The 20,939-nt window shown below is 43.5% G+C and overlaps 1 protein-coding gene across 2 annotated transcripts in view; it reads left to right on the top strand.

Moving 5' to 3' along the window:
- Nucleotides 1-11,882, top strand: part of NET1 (neuroepithelial cell transforming 1) — a 34,714-nt gene extending 22,832 nt beyond the window's left edge. The window contains exons 1-10 of one of the 2 annotated variants that reach the window (XM_068986713.1): nucleotides 273-365; nucleotides 5,220-5,327; nucleotides 5,735-5,902; nucleotides 6,278-6,340; nucleotides 6,660-6,756; nucleotides 7,099-7,175; nucleotides 7,669-7,926; nucleotides 8,347-8,517; nucleotides 9,520-9,706; nucleotides 10,050-11,882. In XM_068986713.1, coding sequence (XP_068842814.1) covers nucleotides 273-365; nucleotides 5,220-5,327; nucleotides 5,735-5,902; nucleotides 6,278-6,340; nucleotides 6,660-6,756; nucleotides 7,099-7,175; nucleotides 7,669-7,926; nucleotides 8,347-8,517; nucleotides 9,520-9,706; nucleotides 10,050-10,438 — 1,611 coding nt within the window. In that variant the 3' untranslated portion in view covers nucleotides 10,439-11,882. Of the gene's footprint in view, nucleotides 1-272; nucleotides 366-5,219; nucleotides 5,328-5,734; nucleotides 5,903-6,277; nucleotides 6,341-6,659; nucleotides 6,757-7,098; nucleotides 7,176-7,668; nucleotides 7,927-8,346; nucleotides 8,518-9,519; nucleotides 9,707-10,049 lie in introns of those variants that run through there. The other variant, XM_068986712.1, reaches the window with a different exon arrangement.
- Nucleotides 11,883-20,939: the final 9,057 nt, after the last annotated feature.

The raw sequence follows: 20,939 nt of genomic DNA, 5'->3' as shown, positions 1-20,939 counted from the left end.
TTTCCCCTCTGGCCTCACTGTAGAAATTCCAAAACCCCTGATAGCTTTCTCTGGCAGGGAAAGCGAAGAGGCCTAGGTGCGCCCGGCTGTCAGTTAAGGCGGTCACGTGTCCCCGGGGCCCCGCCCCCAGAGCCTGGAGGCTGCGAGCCAGGCGGGCGCCCGCAGAAGCTGCGGCCGCGCCGAGACTGGCTGATGGCTGCGCGGGCCGGTTGAGCACCCCGCCGGGAGGAGCCGGGGAATTCGGGCTGGGGACGTGGGGGCACTTGGGAAGCATGGTGGCGCACGATGAGGTCGGAGGTCTCCTGCCCATTAAAAGGACCATACGAGTCCTCGACGTGAACAACCAGTCCTTCCGAGAACAAGAGGTAAGACTGGAGGAGAACAGCCCAGAGAAGGTTAACGCCACGAAACTTACCCTCTTGAACAGCACTTACCCTCTTGAACAGCGTATTAACAGTATGACGTTAAACTGAACGTTTGCTCTTACTGAGCATTAAAGTGGCCTTGATTCACATGCAGGTTTGAAATGTGTTTATGTGTAGCGTTACTTAAGTGTACACAAACTTTTATACAAAAGAAAAAGATTTTAAATGTTGAATTGGTTTGGTTGAATCGGTCACATTTCTGATGTTTAATACAGTTTTTTGTTTGGTTAGGTTTTGTTTTTTGGGGGTTTTTTGTCTTGCATTTATTTCTGTTACCTTGTCAGTCTTAGGAATTGGGTTGTGGAGTAAGCAGAAAGTAGGAATACCTTACTTAGAAGTTAATGCTAATGAACAAAATGCCAGCGTTCATTTTTAATTTTCTTTCCACATCTAATAAGTTCCTTGTGTGTGGCTTTGTCCTTCAGAAAGAAAAATATGTTATTTAAGCCAGTGAACCATTATTTAGGTACTTGTGCCGTCCTTGCTTTAATTACCTAAAGTTATTGTACATTTTTAAGGTCTTTGTGAACATTTATCAAAATAAGTGACTTTTATGCCGCTTATTTAATTTTAATAGTTAATGCTATGTGCTCATTCTATATATATATAGCACACGGCAATAGATACACTCTATGGTATGTACTTTATCATTGCTGATGGGATAGAAATATCATTCCTGTATTCAGTTAACTATATGCCGCTGCTTTGAGGTGATGGTTTTGTGGCCATGTACGTATATCAAAACTTATGTAATTATACATTTTAAGGATACGCAGTGTATTGTATGTCTCAGCAAAGCTGTTTGTCTTACACACACACCTTCGGTGGTTAAAATAGCTGCCATCTTCAAAAGACATGATTTGGCTTTGGTTTTCATTTTTCTGTTTGGTTTTGGCTTTTGTGTTTCAGTTTTCGCAAAAGTGGTCATCATGTAAATACTAAAGTGGAACTAGTCTTGTTTGGTATCAGACACTGACCCTGTTTACAGCATACCTTTATTCCAAAGATTAAAAACACCAAGACTGTCATCAGGCTTTTAACAGCATAGCCTTAAATAAATAACTGTATTTGACTATTTAGTACTAAGAGAAAAGGGAGGAAATCCTATGTGATCATAACTCATTTTTATCTTTTTATAAATAACTTTTTCTTTTCATTCTTGTTAAAGCTTTTGCCAGATAGAAGAGAAAATTATTTATCCAGTAACTCAAATGAGTAAACCCAGACACATACTTGGTTTTTTGTGTCTTGATTTGGTTGACTCTAGAAAAGACGACCCCCCCAAAAAAAAATATATCCTCTATGTGACATCCTGAGAAGAAAAAAAAACTTTTTACGAAAAGCAGGGTTCACCTTAGAACTTTTCCATGTTGTTGCTTTTATGCGCGAGGTACATCCCAGTAAAAGACTTTAAATTGTTTTTAAGAATTTTCTGTTTGTAGCTATCCAGAAAATATTTTAAGGCATAAAATCTCAGTACAACTGGGTTAGTGAAATAAATAGGTTGATTAAATACTAGGTCTCAAGTCAGATTCCCTATAACAATACATGTTGATTGCCTGGCGAACCTAGATAGTCTGGTTAAAAGCTAACCTAAATAAACAACATAAATTTATATTAGAGGGTGTTGGGTTTTTTCCCTCTAAGTGAACTTTAGCCCTAGTGAAAGGTTGCCGACAGTAGAAAGTTCCTTGAACATGTGAAACTTGTTCGTGTTCTTTATTGTTCCCCTGGAGTTTCAGATCATCTTTGAAGGAGGGTGTACAGTCTCACTATCTGTATGCATTCTTTAAGCTTCTTATATTTACCATAATGTTGCTAACAACACTTCAAAAATAACACGACAATAAAACCAGGAAGAAAGCCTTATTTTGGGACTGGTAAGACAGGTAAACTCCTACCCTCTGTTCCTTCACCTGCAGAGGGACAGACATGGGTGGATTCCACAGCACTCCCCACAAAAAACCAAAGTAGGTTAGATGGCGCATCTCAACCTCTAAAGAAACACTGCTCTTGGTTGTAGTTCACACAGACCAAATTCTAACCCATAACAGACAATCTGTTGTCCCTACCTTATAGGTGACCTGGTCTATAACACTTTTCCACAACAGTTGTCTCTGATTTTTTTCAAATATATTTATCCTGAGATTAGTGAGCCATATTCAGTATTATATCTTTGCCTTTCAATCACACTTTTTGAATTAGTTATTCATTAAAATTCTCTGTAGTTTTATAATAAATATATATGCTAAAATTTTGTGTTGCATCTTACAAGCATTCTTCACATGTGAACATTTAGTAAGGCATGAAAATTACTTTCAAATCCCAAAAGCCAGTGCGGAAAGTACGAAGATGTCCTCTCACTTCAGGCCCTCCTCCGTGTACTCCTGATTCAGCACTACTATGGTACAGACTTAAGAGTCTCTTGCTCTGTGACAGAGCTAGCCAGACACTCCTCCCAGACGGTTTAGATTAGATACACTCCTGAGACTAGCATCTCCTTTGTGAAGCAGTGAGATTATGAGTGGGCTTCTCAAGGGCTGGGAACATATTTAATACCATTCATATACTGCCTGGCATAATACCCCATCACCCTCAGAGAGAGTATCCACATTTCAGTTTTAGTTTCAGAAAGATGCTTTAGATATCTTTACATTTAATTATCTAAATTAAATTCAGTAGTTTTCATTTTAAATATCACAGTTTTACATTACCAGGAAATTAGTAGTTGTACTGACTGATCCAAAGATAAGAATTTTTTATTTTATGTATTAAAATAGATAGCAGAAATTCCTTTCCTTCCAGCTAAACTTAACTTTTCCTTTCAAATTCACTGGGAAGAGCACCTTTCCAAAGATTTTTCAATTGAAATTAAATATTTTATGATTTACCAGGAAGTCAAATTGGTTATGCTGTAAACAAGGATGAGGAATTAACCTCTCCTTCCAATCGGTGGGCAGATCTTTCTGACAACTGCTCTGTTTCTCCTTGGCACTGGCATATCTTACTTTGTGAGGTAATTCTATCTCCGTTCACACAGAAGCGTCTTTGTCCTGCCTTTACTAAATAGAAAGGAATGCCTTCTGCCCGCGCATGTGTCCCTTCAGTCTTGCACAGATGGGTCTGGTAAAGGCATTCACACATGTCCTCAGCCACACAGTGCATCATTTTAGTAGATATCTCGGGAGGTTTCTTTTTCAGTTCATTTAGCATTCACACACTTGTGGCTTTATAGTTGCAGTTTCACTTCGGAGTCAGTTATTTGGGGTGGGGGTGGGGCTGGCCTGCCACGCTGCCTCTGCAGGACTGACCCAGGGGCCTGGACTGTGTGCTGTGTCTGCAGAGCTTCCTGGCCACGGTCGGCTGTGTCCACACCTTCGGAGCCTAGATAAGTCTCATTGCTTGTTTGGATATTCCATCATTTAAGTTCTTTCTGGAGGATTTTAACCCTTTCTGCCACTTTACTCTCAAATTATTCTTGGGATTATTTTTACTCACTTTCCTCTTTTTCATGACTTGGGTCATATCAAAGATTTTTTAGAAAAAAAATTTCATCTGTCATTTTTAAGTAGTGAGTTTTGTATAATTTTTCATCATGTACCCTTCTGTAGCCTCATTAAAATTTTGTCAAATATGCCACAAATTGCCAAAGGCACCAAAAATTACAAACAAATAATTATGTGCCGTAGACATTATAAAGGGTAGGACTGTTTTATGATCTAACCTTCATTACCTACGCAGCTGTGTGAGTCACCTGGTGGAGTGCCTCCACTCTCCTAGCTGTAAAGTTAAAGAAATGCAGTTTGTAAGGTTTTGGAATCTTTGGGAAATGATGTGTTTGCTATACTATTATTGTTTTAAAAACAATATATGTAAAATAATTAAATCTTCCCAATCTGTATATATTTTTCCTTGATAATTAAATGTATGAGAGGATCTAATTTTTTATAAATACCAATATTTATAAAGTGGAAATATTCCTGGGAAAGGATGTCAGTAATAGCTAAAACTCAGTATGTTCCGAGAACTATTCTAAACCCTTTAAACATCTTATTTAATCTTCATATCACCTTTATAAGAGAAGTTCTTGTGTTAACCCCATGTTACAGATGAGAACATTGGGACCCAGGATGTTTCCTGTCAAGTGTCCGAACCAGGATTTGGGCCAGTCGGTCTGAGTCCAGAGACTCAGCCTCTTAACCACTGTTCTACCTGTGCTTGAACACCTCCCACCGCAAGGACCTGGCTACCTTGGAGCTGACTCATCCCAATGTCAGATGCCTTCATTTAAAGGCTGTTTTTTTAAGTGAAGTATTTAAGAGTGAAATGATAGAAGGTTTGGCATTTGCTGTAAAATATTTCAGTATGGGCACAGATGAAACCTGTTGTTAGACCAAGATCCATTATGCAATTCTCCCCTTTTGTGTATGCTTGATTTTTCATCATAATAAGGTGTTTTTTTTAAGTTACTCAAGTTTCTGTAGGACTTTAGAATCTAATTCTTTTGTTTTAATTTTGGATTTTTTTTTTTTGTTTAATGATAGTATGTTATGTTCTCAGTGATGTTCAGATATTTGACCTTTCTTGTACCATTTATTTTTTAATTTTCCATTACTCATTAGTGTTCTTATTTTAACAATGAGAAACAACATTCACTTTCAGAGTTCTATGTTTCTTGTATATACTTACTGTACAAATATCTGACTTTTGAGAGATGTTAACGTTTTGTACAAACTTGCTTGAAATAGTTATATCTAAACACATGTTTAGTATAACTTGTTCTTGTTTTCACAGGAGCCAAGCAATAAAAGAGTGCGATCTCTAGCTCGGGTCACATCCTTGGCAAATCTAATCTCTCCTGTAAGAAATGGAGCCGTCAGGCGCTTTGGTCAAACAATACAGGTAGGAGCATGTATGCGGTGAGGCAACGTTTATAGGAGCCTAAAATTTGCATTTTCTGTGAGCTGTACAGACAGGTTTATACTGTTATACTTAAATATAATTTTCCTCTTTTGGAATATGCTGTTAAGGAATATTGTTATCAAAACAGTATTTACATAACCTCATTATATTAGTTTACATCTTAGAGCAAAGCAAGGACTTGGATAGTTTTTATTCCCAGAAAGTAATTTTGACTGACAAATATTTTATAATACAGTCAGATTGAAGCTGGCATAAATGACTTTTATGCATAAAGAAACTGCCAGAACCTTTTAATTTGTCCTTTTTTTTTTTTTTTTTCGAGGAAAAAATAGTTTCTGTATCCTCCAAAGCTTTTTCTTATTCACTTTTCTTTCTTTTCTTTTAAGTCATTTACCCTTCGTGGTGACAGCAGATCCCCAGCTTCAGCCCAAAAGTTTTCCAGCAGGTCGACAGTCCCAGTGCCTGCCAAGAGGAGAAGCAGCACCCTGTGGTCGGAGACGTTAGACGGCAGCATGAGGCAGTCTCTGACCTCCAGGGAGATCAGACGTCAAGAGGTGTGTGCCCCACAGCAAGACTTTGTGTGCACTAGCATAAAATGAAACGTAGACTCTGATTGTTAAACATGTGTTTAGTCGGAAGAATAGCAAACTAACACCTCCGGCAAGATAGACTTGCATTTTTACATTTGAGTCGCCGTTTTCAGTGCTTGCAGAGGGTGGTGGTCATTTGGTTTAACACCCTGATGGGGTAGAATATGAAACATAAGGCATCCTCTTATTAGAGTTTCCATTCTGAATTATAGTGTTCAGACTGAATCACTTCGAAAAGCGCTGTTCAAACATCAGTTAAATAATGGTAGCTATCCATTGTATGTAATTTTCCTTTTTGAAAGGAAGGAGTGACCTGTGATGTTTGCTGGATTTTTTTAGGCAATCTATGAAATGTCCCGAGGGGAACAGGACTTAATTGAGGACCTCAAACTTGCAAGAAAGGTCAGTAAAGAACTTTCTTTCCTGTGCCATAGGTTTTAAGAATTATATTCCACAAATTCTAAAGGGTGTTACCTTTAGAAGTTGAAAAGTAGAGAATATCTACTGGTGTATACTAATTTTAGATGAGGTTTATTAGAGGCATTTCTTCAAATATGAATATGAGGAAGAGTTTTTCAAGACTAACATGTACTTTAATTTCTGTTATGTATAAAATAATATCCATGCTGGTTTTTACATAGTCAGGCTTGATTCACATGCTGACCTCTCTTCGTGTTTTATTTGCTTGATCTGTGTGTGACGTACTTCTCCCCTCCAACAGGCCTACCACGACCCCATGTTAAAGCTGTCTATTATGTCAGAAGAGGAGCTCACACATATATTTGGTGATTTGGATGCTTACATACCTCTGCATGAAGGTAAGATGTGCTCCCTAATTTTCATAAGATTCTGAACAGCAACAACAAGTAATTTTAAATCTAAACTTCTAATTTAGTTCAGGATATTTTCGTAATTTTTATTGACATAGATTTGATTTACAAAATTAGTTTCAGGTGTACAACATAGTGATTAATATTTTTAAATATTATACTCCATTTAAAGTTATGGCTACATTTCCTGTGCTGTGTGGTGTGTCTTTGTAGCTTATTTATATCATACATAGTAGTTTGCACCTCTTAACCCCCTACCACTGTCTTGCTCCTCCCTTAATTATTTTTAAATAAACTTGTTCTTGGAATTGCTGCTTTCTTACATTTCAGATTTGTTGAAGAGAATAGGAAAAGCCACCAAGCCTGGCGGGACAGTGGAGCACATTGGCCACATTCTCGTGAACTGGGTATGTAGCAGGTTTATGCAGACAGGGCAGGCTTGTCACTTGTGATCAGGATCACACTGATTTGATCCAGTTAGTGGATTCTAAAATCAGATAAATGGGGCACTAAAACTGAACAAATGTACATAGAAGTTATTGTCACTGTTTAAGAAACACATATCATGAATGACACTTTTGTTTGTTTTAAGAATATGTTCCTCCTTAGATAGAATTTCCACATTACATCTGTTAATTACCTGTCTTACTCTCTCAGTTAACATCTGAGTGCCTGCCGATGCCAAGCCCTGTTCTAGGAGGGATGGCTGGGGTTTGGTGATGAAAGACAGCCTTTGCATGTACAGTCAAGTGAGAGAACAGTCACCCATTATCACCTGCAGGAGAATCTTCACAGCTTGTTAAAAACTTTCACGAATAGCTCTGTTTCACGTCTTAGAAACTTAGACATGTTGCAGTCTCACTAATGGACTGTTCTTTGATTTCTTTTACTGCTCTTTAGTTGCCAGGCTTGAATGCCTACAAAGGCTACTGCAGTAACCAGCTGGCAGCCAAGGCTCTTCTGGATCAGAAGAAACAGGACCCAAGAGTCCAGGACTTCCTCCAGCGTTGTCTGGAGTCTCCTTTCAGCCGAAAACTGGATCTCTGGAGCTTCCTCGATATTCCTCGAAGCCGCCTTGTCAAATACCCTTTACTGTTGAAAGAGATTCTTAGACATACTCCCAAAGACCACCCGGATGTTCAGCTGCTGGAGGAGGCTGTAAGTAGCCCAAGAAGTGGTTCCTGTGCTTTGCCAGTTTGCATGTTAGCTTGCCTGAGAAAGATATACAGTGATCCCCTCACAGCTTCTGCATACTGAATGAGTACATGAACTTTCAGTTCTCGTGTGTTAGCACGCTATGCACCAGTAAAGAGGTGTAACAGATGTTTTATTTATGTTTTAGTCAGAAGACTGGGTTCTAATCTGACTTCTTTCATTAGCTAGCTGTGTAACTTAAGGCAGATCACCAGTGTGGCTGACACTGTAAAATGAAGGGACTGACTGAATTATCTGATTCCTGGGGTCCCTTCAAGTTGTAAAATCTTATCATTTTAATGCAACATTTTAGTCCTGTAGGAAAATGGGGATACATTAATATGCTGAAAATGCACCATGGATTTTTTGTATATAATTTTTTAGATACTAATAATACAAGGAGTTCTCTCTGATATCAACGTGAAGAAAGGTGAATCAGAATGCCAGTATTACATTGACAAGCTGGAGTATCTGGATGAAAAGCAGAAGGACCCTAGAATTGAGGCAAGCAAAATGTTGCTCTGCCATGGGGAACTGAAAAATAAAAATGGACATGTAAGTACATTTAACACTAATGTGAAGTGAGCACTTCCTGCCCTCTTCCCATTATTTAGTTTTTTCCATATGAATTATGAAGCAGGTTTATAAAATAAACTCATCACATACTGAAAGTAACTGGATTTTATGTTATCAGCTTTGATAAAGCAAACAGTTGGTTTCTGTCATTACAGAGTGACTTAAATGTCTTGGTGGAGAATCAGTAATAATTTATTTTTTAGTTTTGAAGCATAAGTCAACTTGTTTGGCCAGAGGTTCCATTCTAAATAAATTATATAATAATAAGTAATTATGTAAAAATAAGTTTTATGGTGTTTAATAAAAAAGCATATCCTTCAGAATAATTTTTGAAGAGTTTATAGTAGTAGAAGTTTTTAGCACTATGAAACAAACTTTTACAGCAGATAGAATGAGAGCAGACTTCTTTTTTCAATCTTGGTTACAAAGGTATCTCCTCGAACTAAGTATACAAGTGGAATGGTTTTTTTATTTCATCATGTGCTTTTCAGAAGCCCAATTCATAAGTTGAGGTTCTGTTTGGAAAGAGTTAGTCTTCCATCTCTGATTTCTCTTATAAGGCTTCATTGTTCTATAAAAGCTTAGGTTTGTCTTTGTTTAGGCAAAACAGAACCATTAACATTTTTACCAGCTTACATTTTTAAGTTCTTGCTCTGTTAGAAGACTGTAGTGTACAGTCCTGGCATTTCCAGTCACGTCGCCACCGACAGGTCTTTGAGGTGCGTGGCGTTTGCTCAGCTGCTGCTGATCTAATGTTACACATGGACAGAAAAGTTGTATATAGTCTACAGTGAGAAAAGCTCTCCAAGGAGAATGTGCATCGCTTTTAAAGCACCATCTTTATGAAGTCATTTGTGAAGAGATCTTAGTAAATCAATTTGATAAAATTAAGATCCAGTCACATTTTTTAAACAATGGATTTCTCTCACTTAAAATCACAAAGTTCTCCATTTAAGAAGTATTTGTTTCTCACTTCTCCAGAAACTGTACATTTTCCTGTTTCAAGACATCTTGGTGTTGACTCGGCCTGTTACTCGAAACGAGCGTCACTCCTACCAGGTTTACCGGCAGCCCATCCCTGTCCAGGAGCTGGTCTTGGAAGACCTGCAGGATGGAGACGTGAGGATGGGAGGGTCCTTCCGAGGGGCTTTTGGCAACTCAGATAAAGGTACCAGTCACACTTTAAAACGGTTTCAATGATCATAAACTCAGAACCTAAATGATCTCAGCTTTAATAATTAAGAATCTGTCCCCAGACAACACACTAAACATGAAATGGGTCCTGTCATCCCTACCTGGTCCACTCGCTGAGTTGTCAAGTGCTGTGGTGCTCTGACTCCAGCATGTGTACCTGATATACATGGGCACTGCCTCATACATGCTTAATGCATAGGGCACTGCCTCCTCGGTGTGCCTGCTGTGGGGAGACCAGCACCCAGACTCATGTAGTCTGACCACATGTAGGATAAGCTTTCTAAGTCTATTCCTTTTATCAATGTTTATTTTTCTAGCTAAAAACATTTTCCGAGTTCGCTTCCAAGACCCCTCTCCGGGCCAGTCCCACACTCTCCAAGCCAACGACGTGTTCCACAAGCAGCAGTGGTTCAGCTGCATCCGCACCGCCATCGCCCCTTTCCGCCAGGCCACCAGCCCCTCTGAGCTCCACGAGGAGTGCAGGGAGAACCCCACCACCACCAGCAACGCCAGGGCCCAGAGACGGGCATCCACGGCTTCTAGCATGACTCAGGGCGAAGCTGATGGAGACACTGCCGAGTGTTGGGCCCCGGTGCACACAGCAGACCACACGATGGGCGTGAAAGCACCCCGAGCCCAGACCAGCCTCCGCAAAGCCAGGGACAGAGCCCAGGTTGGTGGCAAGCGGAAGGAGACCCTAGTATAAAGGAAGCTCTGAGCAGCAGCTGGGAGAGACTTTATTTATGACCTTGTACAGTTTTTCTTTCTGTCCTGTGAGCACGGCAGCATTGCTCAGTACCCGTCTCATGTCTTCTGTGTGTTTGGTTGGTCTTGGTGGTGGTTCTTTTATTTTTTTTAATGGCAGCTAAAGATACATTATACAGATTACTGTTAAACTACAGGTGTTTTTTTTTTCTTCTTCTTCTCAGATCATTTAGAACATGCAAACCTGGTATTTTTAATCAAATGAAATACTTAACAGATATTCTCATTCTGCATTCATCATGACTTTTTAATACCAATTGTGATATTTACAGTATTTTCCAAAACCTAAAATTTTACAAATGCCAGGATTTTACCAGTGTTTCTTTGATGAACTTTGCATGCAAAATTTGAAATTGTAACATTGGCATCTAAGATCTACTTGGAATACTTACAATATTTCAAAATTTACATTGAAACATAACTTCCTTGGAAAACAAAACTTAATAGGTTTTCCATTCTGCCAACTGGAATGCTTTTTATTAGTTTGTTTTTCATTCTACATTCCTCATTTTTCATTGATTTAACCTGCCGATTATTTAATTTTTTTTTTATTGTAAAGTAGTTTTTAGTATTTCCTTTTATTTTTTTACTTTGATCCCTTTTCAAATTGGCACGTCTTTAAAGTATTTTTCTCCCTTGATTAAAAATGTGTGTGTGTGTGTGTGTGTATGTTTTTAAATCATATTAACTTTACCAAGTGAAATCAAGCCATACTGTTTTTGAGCCAATTAAGAAAATTGTGATTTTTTAAAGTGTAGTGTTTCAGGGTGGTGGACACACATGAAATGACTCAGTGTGTTCTGAACTACTGAAAGAAAACCATCTTAAGGATTTCATGGAAAGTTAATATTCTCTGAAAAGCAAGAGAGAAGGCAATTGACTGGTAATAAGTATTTTTTTAAAACAGAGGGAAAAAGAGTGTAGTTTTGTCTTAAAGTAAAAATGTCTGATTGTGTCAGACATTTCTGAGAAGAGATAGTAAAAGCTGAAGTTGAGAGTATGTAGTAAGTCGTAGAAGGCTTGGGGGATGTGAACAGTGTTTGCCTTGATTTACAGTACTTGCAAATAAGGGGTTGAAAAGAAAAGGAAATGTGTTGAAAATTTGACCATTTTAGATCCATTCTGGCAGATTTATTCGTAAGAGGGGAAAGGAGACTGGTGTTTTACTCTGAAATGTTTCTGTTCAAATGCAATCATTGTCTTGGACGGGAGAGGACTGAAAACCCATGTCGTGGAAGATTTGTCATGGTGACTGTTCCAGTAAACGTGGACTGTTATGTGAACTGTATCCGGCCAGTGGAAATGAAAACTGAAAAAGACTGTAAATAATTAATTCCAAATGATTTCTCTGTATAAATGAATTATACAATTAAAAAAAAAAGTCACACCCATAATCACCCTAAAGGTTTCCTGACTGGTGGATGTTTGCTGGACCTCTGCCAGAACATGCTGCTACAGCCAAGGAAGTGATGACAAGCCTCACAGAGGTTTTAAAAGGTCACAAATATGCCTTCGAAATGCATCAAAAAGAGATTAGGTCAAGTTTTTTGAATCTTATTAAACCAATTAGAAGACACTCTAATCAGAAACAGCAGTTGAATTGAAGACAGCTGAACACCTGGCCACTTTCTGGATACAGTAGTCAAGCTATTAACAAAGGACCTTCATTAATCTAATTTCAGATTTTAATTTAGGTAACTCAGGTTTCTACCTCTGCAAATTCAAACCCAATAGTGTAGATTACACCAGTGGTTATGATCGGAAATCCGCAAGATTTCTAATCATTCCTAGAGATGTTGTAAGATACAGTTTCTTCCAGAGTTACCTTGATAAGCTTCCTAAGTTGTAGAAACAGTGATAGTTCAGATGTTCTTAATCAAAAGATGTTTTATTGGAAACTATATAGCTTTCCTGGGATCACTCTAGGGAAGAAATAAGATCCAGAAACTGAGTAATTGTGTAGAATGAACACCCTTCAGAAATTGCATCTGTATTTGAAAATCTCTGATTATTCCACTAGTTCTCGAGCCTGTTTGGGCATGAGTCATGAGGGGTACTTTGAAAAAAAAAATAACCGAGCCTCACCCCCAGCTCCCCTCCCCCAGTTTCCACACCTGCTTCACTGAATCAGTGGGAGGGGGTGGGGTACAGGGGTCATAATTTATATTTGTCAACACTCCCCCCGGTAATTCTGATACAGAGAATCCTAGGAGTCAGCTCTTAGTCATCACTGATCCAGCAGGTAGCCATTATGCAAATGATACGTAGGAAGTACTGACGTATATCTACCTGCTTCTCAGTTTGCCTTTAAACTCTTCACAGAGTCTGAGTTGAATATATACAAGCAGAATACTCAAAACACTGTGTTTGTCTGTTTTGAGCAAAGAGTGGTCTTTCTGAACCCAGGGCTCAGTCTGGTTGTGTGCACACAGGTGGGAGGAGAGGCACGGGCGCCTGGATGAACCGTCAGCCAGTAGGGCACCAGTGTCAACCAAGTCGCCTTGGAATCAATTAAGACTGGCGTCTCCTTGGCTGATCCAGGTCACTCTTGTGCTGACTTAGCTCTCCTGTACATTTAGTGCTTGAGCGAACGTGCATACCTGGCACAGTGCTTGGTTTTCTGTACATATGCCTAACGCTAATGTGACTGAGTTCATTTTACAACCATCAACAGACGCCTGGCCTGGGCCACCGTTATTCAGTCTTGGTGACTGAGATGCAGACCCGCGTGGGCACCTCTCTGGTTCTCTTCCTCATCAGAACTGCCAGTCCCTCGTGGAGACGCTCACTGGTGGATGAGTGGTATTGTCTGTTAGGGTTACACGTCCTGGAGGTGAAAGTAGCTGATAACATCCTGCAGACTTGGGCTTTTCTTAATCAGCGTTAAAGAACACTCTAGAGAGAATTGCATCCCTTTGTCCAGTGAAGCCAGTTCCCGTGAGAGGAGTATCCTAGCAAAGAAAATCTCCCTCAGTCCTAGATCAGAGACCTTCCCAGATCAGAGGGACTTGGGGTTTTGCCTGCCTAAGTGAGGAATTCCAGAACAAACTGCAAGTCTTCTGACTTACCAGGTACAGTTGTTTCCTCAGATCCAGTGTCCATAGTCCTATTTATCATGAGGCTTTGAGACAATGGACACATTCACTAAGATAATGAGTGTTTAAACCCAGAGCTGCCAAGTGATTCCGTAAGAAAACACCACTTTTTAAACGCCCTTTGGAGTATCTCAGGAAACCCAACTCCTTTGAAAACTGATAATCATTTCTTCTGCCCTTTCCTCCACAAACCATATCTCAGGGTAAATAAATAGCTGAGGAAGGGAATATTTTCTTTAGAGCAGTGGCCCAGCTAATCAGTGAAGAAGACATGATAGAATATCACCATTTTGTAAGCCCTCATGACCTGATGGATCTAGATGTCAACGATTAATAAAGACCACCATACTTCCTGACAGGGCGCCCACCCACCACCTAAGTAACCTTGCCAAGAAAGTCAGCCTGAGTTCAGTCTGCAAGAAGTTAAGACAAATGAGTTTCTTCAGCAAAGTAAAAATTCAAAGAGAAAGATGGAGGAATCCTACACTTAAAAGATATATCAAACCATTGCAGTGTATGTATGGACTTATTTGGATCCTAAATCGAACAAATCATTTTTTAAATAAAACAATCCAAAATATCCAGAATTGACTGGGTAAAGTGCACAAGATATGGTTATATTTTTATGTTTAACAGAAGTACTATGATTGCAGTCTCCCTAGGGAGACACACTGAAATCTTTATGGATAAAAATCACATGAGGTCTGAGATTTCCTTCAAAATTATAGGGCAAGAGCATAGCTAGGGATAAAAAGGAAACCACGTAAGTTGAGAATTGCTGAAGTAAGATGAGGCATCATGAGAATTTATACTCTGCATATCTCTTTGAAGAGATGTTTGAAATTTTTCATTAAAAATGCAAAAGTTAAAAAGAATGAAATTCCAGGATTGTGTCCAAGTCCTTAATCTCTTAACCCCCTCTGAATCCCCAGGCTTCACTTTTCATAATAAAGGCAGAATGTTCATCAAATACAGATGATCTACTCTCTGCCTTCTCACAGACACACAAACCTGCCTCAACACCTCGACATCCATGTCCTCTGTTACAGTTTGACAACGGGATCAGAAAAATCTGGATTCTGCTTTAATCCACACAGCCTTTTCCTCTCTTTCTCTCTCTTCCCCTGTTTGTTTTTCCTTTCCCTCTTCATCAGTGGCTTCCTTCGCCTGCCCTCTTTCCCAGACACACGGACATGGGTTCCCCCTGGAGCTAAGCCAGTGAGAAACCAGGTGTTTCCAGGTCCCCCAGGGAAGCTTCTCCATGTAGCCCAACCCCGAGACCTTCCAGCAAGGCGGTTTAGTCACTAAGCTGTGTCTGACTGTTGTGACCCCATGGGATGTAGCCTGCCAGGCTTCTCTGTCCATGAGATTATCCAGGCAAGAATACTGGAGTAGGCTGCCATTTCCTTCTCCAGGGAATCTTCCCAACCCAGGGATCAAACATTGGTCTCCTGCACTGGCAGGCAGATTCTTTACCAACTGAGCTACAGGAGAAGCCTCCAGCAAGGACCAGGCAGTAAACCACCTCCGTGCCTCTTAAGAGGCTCATGTCCATACAAAAACTTGCACATGGGTGCTTTTTCACAGTGACTTTATTCATAATTGCCAAAACTTGAAAACAACCAAGGTGTCCTTCAGTAGGTGATGGATAAATGAACTACAGGGCATCCAGATGGGAATATTATTACATGCTAAAATAAGCGAGCTGTCAAGTCATGAAGACATGGAGGAAACAAAGGCTACATGCTATATGATAGCAACTAGTTTGATGTCACGGAAAAGGCAAGACTATGCCAACGATGGTAAGGTCTGATTTTGAGGGACTGTGGAGAGGGAGGGATGAACAGGTGGAGAACAGAGGGTTTTTAGGGCAGTGAAACTTCTCTGTATGATACTGTATTGATGTATAATATACATGTCATTATATGTTTGGCCAAACCCACAGTACATACAACACCTACAGTAACCCCTGATGTCAACTGTGGACTCTGAGTGATAATGACATGTCCATGTGGGGTCATCAGTTGTAACACAAGTGCCAACCAGTGGAGATGCTGACAGGGAGGCCATGGGTGTGAGGGAGGAGGAATATTGAAACGTCACACTTTCCACCTAGTTTAGCTGTCAACCTAAAGCTGCTCTTAGAAGTCTATCTTTTAAGAGAAAGAAAAAAAAATTACCCAGACCCAGTGTGCTGTTAGAAGCACACATCTTTCAAGGACGGTCTGCAGAGATCAGAACACGAGTAACAGTGTGCATGCTCTACAAACATGGCCAGCAGGTGCCCAACACAGTGACCCAGACACCAGGCCTCAGGCTTTCATCCCAGCCCCAACCCACCCAGGGCAGCCACTCCTGAAGAGTCAGCATCTAAGACAGGCATGCGTCCTGGGCCTGCCCCACAGTCTGGGTGGGAGGGACCCCGAACTGCCTTCTTTCCACCCTCGTGGAGTCAGCTGGAAACGCCTGTGTTTCAGCTGAGCTGGGGTGGACTAGCCCTGGGCAGAGACCCCTGCCTCTTTCCCATCTTCTCTGCACTCGAGGATGAAGGACCATGGGGGACTCCCACTCTGGCCCCTCCCCAGCGGGGCTCTGTGATGGGATCAGGAAACAGCAGGCCTCCCCCCCTGGTTGGAGTAGCTCTCTCCCCTCTGGCTTTCTCAGGCTACAGCTGTTGGTTGAACGTGACTGGAGAAGCTGGAAGCTGCCCCAGGGCTGGAAAAGAGGCTGTTATCTGCCAGCATGGGGCTTTGCCAACATGAGCTCGTCTTCTCCCTGCCAGGCTCCATCTAGGTGTGATGCTCAGCCCTCAGCTTCTCACCCACCTGCCAGAGAAAGACGTGGAAGTTGTGATGACGGGGAGAGTCAGGGAGCAGATGGGCAAGAGGCACCCCAAGGTCGACTCTGCAGATTTGGGGGCACCCTCACCCCCACTTTCTTCCCACTCCACCACCGTGTTTTCAGGGCCCTGCTGAGCCTCAGGACAGGAGGGGGCTGCCCAGAATCTCTGCCCAGAGGAACATGTGGCCTAAGACAAGAGGGCATGAAGCCCACATGGGACAAACCTTAAAAACCACAGGGGTCAATGAATAGCCAGCGGTGACTTTTTCATAGCATCAGAGGTGCCCGCATCTCACGGGGAGTAGCACAGCTTTGGGGGCACAGCAGGCCTGGGTCAGGCAAGTCCTCTCAGACCGTGTGGCTCATCCCACCAGGCAGCGTGCTTTTCCAAAACAAGGGAAAGAGACCCACAGGCGTGTCAGTACACACTCCGGGACCGCGTCTAAGCGACTGGGCAGAGTCCCTGAAACGTGAGGTGCTGCGTGCCTGCAGGGCAGGGACGTGAGGCGATCTTTTCCACAAGTGGAAACTATTTCAGCAGCCGTGCTCCAGCGCTAACACAGCCAGGTCCTCCAGGGCGGGAGCTCCCGAGAACTTCAGTCACTTTCTTTGTTGTAGGAACAGACTAGCAAGGGCAGCTGTTGGCATCTGCCTGCTGATCAGCACGGGTCCAAAGGGTGCGGAATGAGGTTCTTCAGTCAGAGCCATGGAAAGTGACACCCTGGCGTGCAATGCCCCTCACCCTGAGCAGCCAGGCAGGCTCCCCAACCTGGGAGAGTGCTCCTCCCTCCCTCCCTCTTTCCCCCTCCCCCTCCTCCCCTCCATCTCCCTCTTCCCTCTTTGTCCTCCCTCTACTTCCACACTTCCCCCTCCCCCCTCCCCTCCTGCTCCTGCCTCCCCCTCCCCTCCCCCCTCCCCTCCCCCTTCCTCCCCCTCCCTCTCCATTCCCCCTCGTCCTTCCTTCTCCCTCCACTTCCACACATTCCCCCTCCCCCTCTTTCCCCCTCCCTCTCCCTCCTACCCGTCCTCAACCAGGCTCCTCTTTACCTGGGTGCACAGCAACCCAAAACACTGAGACACCAAGGTCTGCAGCAAAGAGAGGGTCCATCAGCAGGGCCGCCAAGCAAGGAGATGGGAAAACAAACCCCAAATCCGGTTCCCCTCAGGCAAGGGGCTTGTGTGTTTATGGGATGAAGACTGAAGAAGCAGGTCATCTTAGACACAGGGACAATGGGGAAAGGTGATGGAAAAGGGTGTCCCTGTCGTCGCTTTGTGCAGGCATAGCTCAGCAACAGGCCTATGCACGTTCACACACTCAGTTGAAAGGTCAGTGGTCCCAGCCAGTCTCAACCAGCTCAGCTCAAACTGGACACCGCTGACTCTTGCTCAGCTGAACTAGACACAGCTGACTCCAGCTTTCTGGAAAACAACCAGAGCAAGCGTCTTATTGCTTAGGCGCCTTGCAGCCTGGAGGACGAGCCAAACATCTGCAGCAACAATTAAAAGCACCTTGATGAGTAAAGGCAGGTGTGATGGGTTTAACTAATCCTTGGTTTCAATGCCTCAGACCCAGCCAGGCCTCACCTGTTCCAGGCTGCGCCTCTGAGGCCCCATTGACCCATCCCCCCGCTAGTCCCCCCAGGGATCTATTGCTGCCCCTGCAACACTGAGCACTTCCCACCGTCAGCATCACCTTCTCTACTGGTCTGTAAGGTTACTGTCCTTTGTGTCCTAACCACCAGTTCTCCTGACACAGAAAAAGTGTTCAGACATATCTGCTGAATCAACCAGAAAGGCCACGATAGCTCAGCCCAGCCTTAGCAAGAGTCAAGGTACCAGACAGAAGCTGGTCCATGCAGACCCTCAGTGCTATGAGGGCCCTACAGTAGCCAGGCCTGCCATGAGCCGCCGTCCTGGAGTTCAGACCTTCCCCCACCCCCTCCTGGAGTGCCTCAGCGCTGGCCTGCATGACCAACAGAATAAGAAGGAGCTGACAGCTCGTGACTCTGAAGCCGCTTCTGCCTTGCTCGGTCCTGGAGGGAGCCAGACACCAGGCTGTAAGGGCACTCACGCTGGTGTGTGGACAGGCCCCCAGGCAGAGGAACTGCGTCCTCGTGCCCACAACGAACACCAGCTTGCCCAGAGCGTGAGGGGGCCACTGAGCAGGGGAGGAAACCTTGAGTCCCACGCCAAGCCTTCAGATGCTGTAACCTCAGCCACCACCTTCTTTTTAAATTGTTATTTATTTTGCTGCACTGGGTCTTAGTTTCAGCGTGTGGGATCTAGTTCCCTGACTGGGGATTGATTGAACCCAGGCCCTCTTGCATTGGGAGCGTGGAGTCTTAGCCACTGGACCACCAGGGACGTCTCAGCCACTGGCAACCTCATCAAAGACACTGGGCCAGAACTAGCTACTAGCTGCTTTGCTCCTGGAGAAACTGAAATTAGGGCTTCACAGGTGGCGCTGGTGGTAAAGAACCTGCCTGCCAGTGCTGGAGATGTAAGAGGTGCGGGTTCACTCCCTGAGTTGGGAAGATCCCCTGGGAGAGGGCATGGCAACCCACTCCAGTATTCTTGCCTGCAGAATCCCATGGACAGTGGAGCCTGGTGGGCTACAGTCCATGGAGTCGCAGGCAGACACAACTGAAGAGAATTAGCATGCATGCGCTCATGTTTACTAAGGTTTTGAAACCAAAGGAAATTGTTAAATCCATTACACCTATGCCTGTCCTCATTTAGCAAGCTTGCTTTCACTGCCGTCACAAAAGGCTTGTGTGTCCTCCACACGTCACCGAGCACAAACAATAAGATGTTTGCCCAAGTTGTTTTCTAAGAATTTGGAGTCAGTTGTGTCTGGTTCAGGCTCCAGCCAGTTAAGGCTGGTTGGGACCATCAAGCCTCCCACTGAGCATGCACGAGTGTCCACCTGGTGACCTTTGAGACATCGGGGGCCCAAAAGGCCACCTTCAGAACCTGCTAACTGCTCCATCTACTGAACAAGCGTCCTATGGAAAACCCACAGCTTAGTCAAGGCCTGCTCAGAACAACAGTGAAACTCACCTTTTATTTCCCATCACCTTTCCCTTCTCCCCATGCCTCAGACCACGCTGCGTCCTTACCCTGTGAATACCCCAGCCCTTCACGTTTGGGGAGGTAGAGTTCAGGCAGGGTTCTCCCTTTTCATGTCCTGGGGCTTGGACCAAAGCAAAGGGAGCAAAAAGTAAACCTCAGGGAGAGAAACCAAGGCCACTCTCCCAGGGCAGCAAACAGGGGAGTAGGTCACAAACATGGACTGTGGCCTGAGGCCTACCGCCCTCTGCCCCTGAATCCTGCGTCCCACTGGCCCAGGCCCACAAGCTGACCTTGAACAGCCCACTCTTACTCAATCTCTTGACTTTACAGCGGAGGATAGACTTGTCCTTGGAGTTGGGTGGAAACCTACATGTCACAAGGCAGAAAGTGGTTCATGGTGCTAGTGCAGATGAGCCAAAACAGAAGTTTTGAGACCTCCACAAGTTTCTGAAAAACTTTGAAAAGAATCAGAAGTTTTGGAAGCTGTGTTTTTAAAGGGTGTCCCTGTGGCCGTGGCCAGATATTGGCCTCTGGCTTGAGTCCCGAGCTCCCCCGGGGCAGGCCGTGACCATGCTGGGGCCCTCCCCAGGGCGAGAGAGCCTGCCCCTGCGGAGGGGCGAGGTCCAGGGTCCTCTGCCCACAGCCGTTCCCAGCCTCGCCTCAGCCGTCCCGCTGGGGGAGTTTTTGACCTTTCCTCCTACTTCATCACTGTTTCTATCCCCGGTCTCTCTCATTCTCCAGGGCACTAATGCCCCATCTTTCCCTCCTGGGACTCTGGTCAAGCCCACCTCTCCTGTGGCCTCCGGCAGTCTTCAGTACAATGAAAGGCTTGGGCACATGGATATCTCCAGAGGCCGGGTCATTTAGAACCACCGTCACAATTCTCTGTTTTGTTTTTGTTTTTTGTACCATTCACTACCTGCTGTTCTTTACTCCACACATTCTGCACTCAGTAAATGTATTTTAAAGGCCATGACTCTAAGTGGAAAACCAGCTTTCCTCACTATAAATAGAAGGAAACAGTAACAATCAGCGTCCTGAAAACAAACCACCAGGAGTTAAGTCCTGCCCAGGACACTCCCCCTCGGAGGGGGAGGCCGGCTCTCTCCTCGGCTATCTCTGTCAGGTTAAGTCCTCACACCACCTCGGGCACCATCAGGCCCAAACTTTGGTCAGCAATGGACTCCCTTTCAGAGCTACCGGCTTAGGACTCCCCCGGAGGTTCAGGGGTTAAGACTCCTTGCTTCTACTGCAGGGGGCACCGGTTCAACCCCTGGTTGGGGAACTAAGATCCTGAACGTGGAGCAGCCAAAAAATTAAAAAACAAAAACAGATTTACTGGTTTAATTATTTTTCTGTTTCTTTCTCCCCTCTCTTTCCCGCATAAAACTCATAACAAACATGTAAGTACAATCCTCTGGTCTAAAAGTATGT

Source organism: Capricornis sumatraensis, chromosome 15 (genome assembly GCF_032405125.1).
Source record: "Capricornis sumatraensis isolate serow.1 chromosome 15, serow.2, whole genome shotgun sequence".
Lineage (NCBI taxonomy): Eukaryota > Metazoa > Chordata > Mammalia > Artiodactyla > Bovidae > Capricornis > Capricornis sumatraensis.
This window is presented reverse-complemented; position numbering and strand designations above follow the sequence as displayed.